The sequence below is a fragment of the Cebus imitator genome, unplaced genomic scaffold (assembly GCF_001604975.1).
Source record: "Cebus imitator isolate Cc_AM_T3 unplaced genomic scaffold, Cebus_imitator-1.0 Scaffold214, whole genome shotgun sequence".
Classification (NCBI taxonomy): domain Eukaryota; kingdom Metazoa; phylum Chordata; class Mammalia; order Primates; family Cebidae; genus Cebus; species Cebus imitator.
In genome coordinates this window covers 3,019,595-3,029,224 of record NW_016107529.1, presented here as the reverse complement: position 1 = coordinate 3,029,224, position 9,630 = coordinate 3,019,595, and the positions used below count along the sequence as shown (strand labels likewise).

The 9,630-nt window shown below is 39.9% G+C and overlaps 2 protein-coding genes and 1 pseudogene across 2 annotated transcripts in view; 1 reads left to right on the top strand and 2 right to left on the bottom strand.

Annotated features, from left to right (window-relative positions):
* LOC108318067 (anaphase-promoting complex subunit 10-like) overlaps positions 1-577 on the bottom strand; it is a 9,294-nt gene extending 8,717 nt beyond the window's left edge. The window contains exon 1 of the mRNA XM_037745788.1: positions 96-577. Within this exon, the coding sequence (XP_037601716.1) occupies positions 96-444 (349 nt within the window). The 5' untranslated portion in view covers positions 445-577. The remainder of the gene's footprint in view (positions 1-95) is intronic.
* ZFYVE9 (zinc finger FYVE-type containing 9) overlaps positions 1-9,630 on the bottom strand; it is a 217,410-nt gene that overhangs the window by 100,334 nt on the left and 107,446 nt on the right. The gene's annotated exons all lie outside the window — the stretch shown is intronic.
* Positions 1,289-1,612, top strand: LOC108318053 (annotated as a pseudogene).

The following is a 9,630-nucleotide window of genomic DNA, read 5'->3' as shown; positions in this document are numbered from 1 at the left end:
TAGTAGAGACGGGGTTTCACCATGTTGACCAGGATGGTCTCGATCTCTTGACCTCGTGATCCACCCGTCTCGGCCTCCCAAAGTGCTGGGATTACAGGCTTGAGCCACCGCGCCCGGCCGAATTTCTTGAAGGGTGTGAAAATTATTTCCTACACTGGCTGAGATCTTGCTTGGAGTATAGCTTTCATCAGATTTGTAGCTTGCATAAATACATAATGTCTTCACTGTTGTTTTTCTTCTGAATTGGACATTCACTAAATGAGGCTGGGAGCCATCTGATTGCCAGTAAGTTTCTAGATTGTCAACTCGTAACTGATCCACTATAAATCCTAGTCTGCAAGATGAGAGGAACCAAACAGCTAGTGACCCAGTTTCCCATACTGTTCCAGTCCTTTCCAACTGCTTAGGGTAAGCACCAGGAGATGTCTTGTTTGGTGTAGTCATTTTTTTTTAATATTCTGGCTGCTTGCTGAATCTCAGGTTCTCAGGATCTCCAGCAGCTCTGTGCCACTCCCATTCGGCTTCCTAGGACTGCCTGGCTTCTCCAGCTACCCACACATGGCTTTTTAAATGTATAAATATGCCAGTGTCAATTTCACCAGCACTGAATGATATCAATATTTTCTATTTTTTGTTATGTAGGCATAAAATTTTAATTTCTACCTCTTAGTATCTAATAAAATATTTCTCCATTGTTTACTAACCCACATAAACATCTTTTTGCCCATTTATATATTGAAAATGTGATGGTTTTAACAACTCATGTAGATGCTGTAAATAATAGATATTTTGCCAGTTGACATTCTATAACCAACTGCTGATTTGTTCCACCAGATGAAGCATTTATGAAGACTCAATACACAACAACAACATAAACTGTGTTTTTCTTTTTTTTTTTTTTTTTTTGAGACAGGGTCTCACTCTGCCACACAGGCTGTAGTGCAGTGGCGTGAGCATGGCTCATTGCAGCCTCAACCTCCCTGAGCTCAGGTGATCCTCCTGAATAGCTGGGACTACAGGCGCATGCCACCATGCCCCGACTGGTCTAGAATTCATAGGCTCAAGTGATCTGCCTGCTTTGGCTTCCCAAAGTACTGGGCTCACAGGCATGAGCCAAGGCACCCAGACTGTTTTTCAAATAATTCTCTCTCGTTTAAAAAAATTATAATCTGGTGGTTTGTGCTTGCCATCAGTGGCTGTGTCACTCTCTAGTAAAAATGTGTCATTGTTGGCCGCAACCTCTGGGCTGGGATGATCTATGCTCCTGGTGCAGCAGGGGAGCTGAGCCATGGCCAATACAGTGATAGCAGTCAGAGTGACCATTGCTGCTGCAGGATTTGCAACCCATGAGGCATGTGGAACCTCAAGTAAAACAAATTTTTCAAAGTCTACCAAAATCTACCTTTGGTGGTGGCTACTACAGAGGTAGGTTTGAATGCAAAATGACAAAATGGAAAGCAGCACTTATAGTACTGTAAGCACTACTGCCAATAAAGAGAAAATAAGAGATGTTTATTCACCAATTATGCTCTTAAATCATTCAGATAGATCGTCTATCACAACCAAAATCAGTGAAGCAAAAGATTTACTAGAAAGTCAAGCCAAAAAATGAAGTAAATGTATGAATTTTAAGGTCATATTACTTTGTTGAGTACCAACTTTTCATAATAAAATACCTCAGAGCTACCTAGATTAAACGGATTAATTTCTAGAAACAAAAAATCTACCAACACTGAATCAGGAATAAACAGAAAATCTGAATAAACCTATAACTAGCAGGGAGATTGAATCAGTAATCAAAAACTTCCACAAAGAAAAGCCCTAGATCAGATGACTTTGCTGGGAAATTCTACTAAACATTTAAAAAACACCAATCCTTCTCAAACTCTTCCAAAAAATTCAAGAGGAAGAGGCCGGCCACAGTGGCTCATGCCTGTAATCCCACACTTCAGGAGGCTGAAGTAGGCGGATTACCTGAGGTGAGGAGTTTGAGACCAGCCTGACCAACATGGTGAAACCCCATCTCTACTTAAAATATCAAACTAGCCATGCGTGGTGACGAGTGCCTGTAATCCCAGCTACACGGGAAGCTGTGGCAGAAGAATCGCTTGAACCCAGGAGGCAGAAGATGCAGGGAGCCGAGATCACACCACTGCACTCCAGCCTAACGACAAAGCAAGACTCCTCTCAAAAAAAAATTAAAATTAAGAAAAAATTGAAGAGGAGGAAACACTTCCTAACTCATGCTATGAAGCCAGAACTATCTTGATACCAAAACCAGGCAAATATACCATAAGAAAACTACAAACCAATAGTCTATATAAATGTATATGATACAAAAATACTCAAGAAAATAATAGCAAATTGAATTCAGCAATATATCAACAGAATTATACACCATGACCAAGTGATATTTATTCCTGGAATATAAGGATAATTCAACATATGAAAATCTATTAATGTAATACATTACCTGAACAAAATGAAGCAAAAAACCCAGATGATCATCTCAATTCATACAGAAAACGCATTTAACAAAATTCAACACTCTTTCATGATTTAAAAAAAAACGAAAAAAAGGTGGGTGCAATGGCTCAAGCCTGTAATCCCAGCACTTTGGGAGGCTGAGGCAGGTAGATCACAAGGTCAGGAGTTCTAGATTAACCTAGTCAAGATGGTGAAACCCCATCTCCACTAAAAATACAAAAAAAAAAAAAATTAGCCAGGTGTGGTGGCGTGTGCCTGTAATCCCAGCTACTTGGGAGGCTGAGGCAGGAAAATCGCTTGAAACCGGGAGGTGGAGGTTGCAGTGAGCCAAGATTGTGCCACCACACTCTAACCTGGGCAACACAGCAGGACTTTGTCTTAAACAAACAAACAAAAAAAAAAACCTAAAAAAAAAAAACAAAAAAAAAACCTGGGCTGGGCATAGTGGCTCCCGCCTGTAATCCAAGCACTTTGGAGGCCAAGGCGGGCGGATCACCTGAGGTTGGGAGTTCAAGACCAGCCTGACCAACATGGTGAAACCCAGTCTTTAAAAAAACTAGTAACACATAAATTATCTCAGCATAATAAAGGCCATATATTAAAAATGCAGAGTCAACATCATATGCACTGGTAAAAGACTGAAAGCTAGCCTGGCCAACATGGTGAAAACCCATTTCTACCAGAAATACAAAAATTATCCAAGCATGGTGGTATGTGCCTGTCATCCCAGCTACTCGGGAGGCTGATGCAGGAGAATTGCTTATACTTGGGAGGCAGAGGTTGCAGTGAGCCAAGATGGGGCCACTGTGCTTCAGCCTGGGAGACAGAGTAAGACTGTCTCAAAGAAAAAAAAAGAAAAAAGACTGAAAGCTGGCCAAGCATGGTGATCAGACCTGTAATCCTAGCACTTTGGGAGGCTAAGACAGGCAAATCACTTGAGCCTAGGAGTTCAGGACCAACCTGGGCAACACAGTTAGATCTCATCTCTACTAAAAAAAAAAAAAAAAAATTAGCCAGGTGTCGTGGTGCACGCCTGTATTCCTAGCTACTTGGGAGGCTGAGGTGGGAGGATACGTTGAGACCAGGAGGTTGAGAATTTGGTGAGCTGAGATTGTGGCAGTGCACTAAGCCTGGGTGACAGAGTGAGACTCTGTCTCAAAAAAGAGAGAGGAAAAAAAACAAAGACTGAAAGAACTTTTGCTTTAAAATGGAAACAAGACAAAGATATGTACTTTTGCCATGTCTATTCAACATAGTATTGGAAATTTAGCCAGAGTAATTAAAAATAAATAAAAGGCATCCAAACTGGAAAGGAAAAGGTAAAATTATCTCTGTACACCAGCAACATACACTACATTTAGAAAACCTTAAAGATTCCCTACAAACTAACACACAAAAAGTGTTAGAATTAATAAATTCAGCAAAGTTTCAGGATACAAAATAAAAAAAAACCCGTTGCATTTCTACATACTAATAATGAATTATCCAGAAACAAAATCAAGGCAATAGTCCCATTTACAATAGCATTAAAAAGAATAAAATACCTAGAAATTAACTTAACCAAGGAGGTAAAATACTTGCACAGTGAAAACTACAAAAGACAAAAGATTGCTAAAAGAAATCAAAGAACATATAAATAAATAGAAAAACATCCCATGTTCACAGACTAGAAAATTTATAAAGATGTCAATGACGTCCAAAGTGATACACAGATTCAATGCAATCTCTAACAAAACCCCAACCATATTTTCTGTAGAAATAGAAAAGCCCATTCTTAAATTCAAATTGAATCTCAAGGGATCCTTAATAACCAAAATAATCTTGACAAACAACAACCACAAGGGACTCACACTCTGTGGTTTCAAAACTTACTACAAAGCTATGGTAATCAAAACACTGTGGTATTGACATTAAAGACAGACATAAAGACCAATGGAATACAAAAGAGCCCAGAAGTAAACTCTCACATATATGGTCCAATAATTTTTGACAAGAGTGCCAAAACCATTCCATAGAAACAGAACAGTCTTTCCAACAAATGGTACTAGGAAAACCAGATATTCACATTCAAAAGAATGAAACTAAACTCTGGTTTAAAAAAAAAAAGAAAAAAGAAACTAAACTAATACTATTCACAAAAATTAACTCCAAATGGGTCAAAGACCTAAATGCAACCACTAAAACTGCAAAACACTTAGAAGAAAACATAAGAAAAAGACATAAAATTTGAAGATGATTTATTTGATATGACACCAAAAGCACAAGCAACAAAAGAAAATGTAAGTTGGACTTCATTAAAATTAAAAACTTTGGTGCATCAAAGGACAAAAAGACAACATAGTGAAAAACCCAAGAATGAGAGAAAATATCTACAAATAATGTATGTGATAGGAGACTGATAGCCAGATTTATATATAAAGATTTCTACAACTCAACAACAGAAAAGACAACCCAATTTAAAAATGGGCAAAGGACTTGAATAGATATTTCTTAAAAGATATATAGATGACCAGTAAGCAAATGAAAACATGCTCAACATCACTAATCATTACAGAAATACAAAACAAAAACACAATGAGATACCACTTCATACCCATTAATATGGCTATTATCAAAACAATAGAAAACAAGTGTTGACAAGTGTATTTATCCGTTTTCACACTATTATAAAGAACTACTGGAGACTGGGTAATTTACGAAGAAAAGGGATTTCACTGATTCACAGTCCCACAGATTTAACAGGGAGCATGACTGGAAGACCTCAGGAAACTTACAATCACGGCAAAAGGCAAAGGGGAAGCAAGTATATCTTACTGTAGTGGAGCAGGAGAGAGAGAGCATGTGAAGGGGGAAGTACCACATACTTTCAAACAACCAGATCTCATTATTATGAGAACACTATTATTATGAGAACTCACTATTATGAGAACAGCAATGGGAAAATCTGCCCCCACAATTCAATCGCCTCCTACCAGGCCCCTTCCCCAACACATTGGGATTACAATTAAGAGATGAGATTTGGGTCGGGACACAGAGCCAATCCATATCAAAGAGGATGTGGAGAAACTGGAGCTCCTGTGAATTGCTCGTGGGAAGGAAAAATTGTACAAGTGCAGTGGAAAAAGAATATAGTGCTTCCTCACACAGGACTATCATATAATCCAGCAATTCTACTTCTGGGCATATCCACAAAGAACTGAAAGCAGAGACTCAAACAGATAGTTTTATACCCATGTTCATAGGCGCATTATTGGTAATAGCCAAGAGGTGGAAACAACTGAAGTGTCCATTGATGGATAAAAGAATTTTAAAAATGTGGCATATACATACAATGAAATAATCAGACTTAAAAAGGAATGAAGCTCTGATATACGCTACGTGATGGTTAGTATTAGCGTCAACTTGACTGGACTGAAGCATGCCTAGATGGCTGGTATTGTTTCTGGATGTGTCTGTGAGGGTATTGCCAGAGGAGAATGACATTTTAGTCAGTGGACTGAGAGAGAAAGACCCACTCACAATGGGGGTGGGAACCATCCAATTGGCTGCCGGTGCAATAAAACAAAGCAGGGAAGCAAAGATAAGCCTGCTTGCTGAATCTTCTGGCTTTCTTTCTCTTTTCCCTTGCCAGAAGCTTCCTGTCCTCCTGCCCATGTACATCAGACTCCAGGTTCTTTGGGCTCTGGATTCTGAGACTTGCACTAGCAGCCTCCTGAGGGCTCTCAGGCCTTGAGCCTCAGATTGACGGCTGCACTGTCAGTTTTCCTGCTTTTGAGGCTTTCAAACTTACGCTGAGCCATACTACTAGCTTCTCTTTTCCCAGCTTGCAGATAGTTTATTGTGGGAATTCGCCTTCTAATTGTGAGCTGATTCTCCCTAATGAACTCTTTTATATATACATATATCCTACCTATTAAAGTCATATATATATATATATATATATATCTCCATATCCTATTAGTTCTGTCCTTCCAACTAATATATGCTACAACATGGATGAAATGTGAAGACAGACAAAAAGCACAAACATTGTATAATCCCTCTTACATGAGGTATCTAGAATAGTGAAATTCATACAGACAGAAAGTAGAGGCCGAGTGCAGTGGCTTATGTCTATAATCCCAGCACTTTGGGAGGCTGAGGTGGGCAGATCACTGGAGGTCAGAGTTCCAGACCACCCTGACCAACATGGAGAAATCCGTCTCTACTAAAAATACAAAATTAGCCAGGTGTGGTGGCACATGCCTGTAATCCCACCTACTCAGGAGGCTGAGGCAAGAGTATCACTTGAACCCAGGAGGCGAAAGTTGTGGTCAGCCAAGATCTTGCCACTGCACTCCAGCCTGGGCAACAAAGGCAAAACTCCATCTCAAAAAAAGAAAGAAAGAAACTAGATGGCCAGGCGTGGTGGCTCACACTTGTAAGGCAAGCACTTTGGAGGCCAAGGTGGGCGGATCACCAGAGGTTGGGAATTGAAGACCAGCCTGACCAACATGGTGAAACCTCGTCTTTATAAAAAAAAAAAAAGGAAAGAAAGAAAGTAGAATAGCAGTCACCAGGCATGAAGGGCAAGGAAAAATGGGAAGTTAAGTTTGAGATGATAAAATTGTTCTGGAGATAACTGCTATGGTTGCACAACAATGTGAATGCATTTAATAGCACTAAACCATAAACCGTCAAACCCATACACACTGGTAAACTTTATGTTATGCATATTTTACCACAATTAAAAATCATGACTAGCATTTAGAATGCATCAACAGACTAGATATTGAGAGGGAGATGGCTCTCAGGAGAAGAGATGCAAAAAACAAAAAATAGCATGAATTTAGTGCAAACATTTTCTAGCTACATGTTTTTTATCCCAGTTGGCACCTAAATTATCTGTTCATAACATCTGGTACTGAGTGAAGGCCTACTACCTTAATGCTTCCCAAGGAGCCCAACCAGTGGCCATGTTTTAAAACGAAAGGAAGCCAGGAGCAGTGGCTCACACATATAATACCAACACCTGGGAAGGCTGAGACAGAGGATCCCTTGAGCCCAGGATTTCAAGGCCAGCCTAGGCAACATTAAATTTTTTAAAAAATTAGTGGTCGGGCACAGTGGCTCATGCCTGTAATCCCAGCACTTTGGGAGCCTGAGGCAGCTGGATCACCTGAGTTCAGGAGTTCAAGACCAGCCTGGCCAACATGGTGAAATACTGTCTCTACTAAAAATACAAAAAATTAGCTGGGCGTAGTGGCAGGCGCCTGTAATCCCAGGTACTCGGGAGGCTGAGGCAGAAGAACTGCTTGAACCTGGGAGGCAGAGGTTGCAGTGAGCTGAGATCATGCTACTGCACTCCAGCCCGGGCAACAAGAGTGAAACCCTGTCTCAATAAATAAATAAGCAACTAACAAGTGGTGGCACATGCTTGTAGCCCCAGCTACTCAGGAGGCTGAGGTGGGAGGATCGCTTGACCTTGGAAGATCAAGGTTGCAGTGAGCAATAGGTCAAGACTTTGTCTCAAAAAAACAGGATAAAAAACAGGAAAAAGAAAACAGGATAAAAAAAATCTTTGCCGGGCGCGGTGGCTCAAGCCTGTAATCCCAGCACTTTGGGAGGCCGAGGCGGGTGGATCACGAGGTCAAGAGATCGAGACCATCCTGGTCAACATGGTGAAACCCCGTCTTTACTAAAAATACAAAAAATTAGCTGGGCATGGTGGCGCATGCCTGTAATCCCAGCTACTCAGGAGGCTGAGGCAGGAGAATTGCCTGAACCCAGGAGACGAGGTTGCGGTGAGCAGAGATCGCGCCATTGCACTCCAGCCTGGGTAACAAGAGCGAAATTCCGTCTCAAAAAAAAAAAAAAAATCTTTAAGAAAACTGATCTATCAAGGTATAAGCCAAAATATTATCTGTCTTAATGTGTAACTAATTCAGATTTTATGAAGCTTATTCTGTATTCACATCTAAATTCTCAAATGTTAAGCAAAAATGACTTTAACTCAAGTTATCTAAAAATAAACTGCAACTAATTTAACTCATAACTATTTAAAATAACTTTATATGTAACAAAATAAATACTAGATTATTTTTCATCTTTCTTTTTGAAATAGTATTTATGGAATTTGTTTTAAAAATTATGGTGTAAAGGTCAGGCACAGTGGCTCACACCTGTAATCCCAGCAATTTGGAAGTCCAAGGCTGATGTATCGCTTGAGCCCAGAAGTTTTGAGACCAGCCCAGGCAATATGGCGAAATCCCATCTCTACAAAAAATACAAAAATTAGCTGGGTGTGGTGGTGTGCACCTGTAGTCCCAGCTATTCAGGAGGCTGAGGTGGGATAATTGTCTGAGCCCAGGAAGTAGAGGCAGCAGTGAGTCGAGATTGCACCACTGCACTCCAGCCTGGGCAACAGAGTGAGATCCTGTCTCCAAAAAGTAAAAATAAAAATTATGGTATAAATGCAGACATTCCTCTCAGAAATGCAAAGAAAATAACATAAAAATCACCATAAAGAAACCTATCTAACTGTTTTATTTTTATACTCGCAATTTCATTTATGGGGAAGAGCATGAGTTATACAGCTAGCAAGACTGTGGTTCAGAGTTCTACCATATCAGTTTCTTCAACTATTAATTAGGGATACCATCAACTATCTCACAAGTTTACCAGGAAGATTAAGTTAGATAATAAATGAAGCCCAGAGTAGGCACTGAACAAATGTTAGCTCCCTTTTGTTTCTCTTTTAGCTGGCTGGCTGCCCAGGAACTCCGTGGTCACATTTCAGGTGTCACTAGAAAACTGGCCCTTATTAAGGACAATTTTATCACTCCATAATCTGTTTCTTCTTGAAACCAGAGCATATTGCTTTGGAATGTGAGTTCTAAAATTCAAAGAATTGAATCCTAATTCTACTTACTGGCTGTGAGATTTTGAACAAGTTACTTAAATCTTTCTAGGCCTATTTTGTCACTTGTAAATGTGGATTATAAAAGTAGCTACTCCATAGGGCTGTTATGTTTATTTTTTTTATTTTTTATTTTATTTTTTTTTTTTGAGACGGAGTTTCGCTCTTGTTACCCAGGCTGGAGTGCAATGGCGTGATCTCGGCTCACCGCAACCTCCGCCTCCTGGGTTCAGGCAATTCTCCTG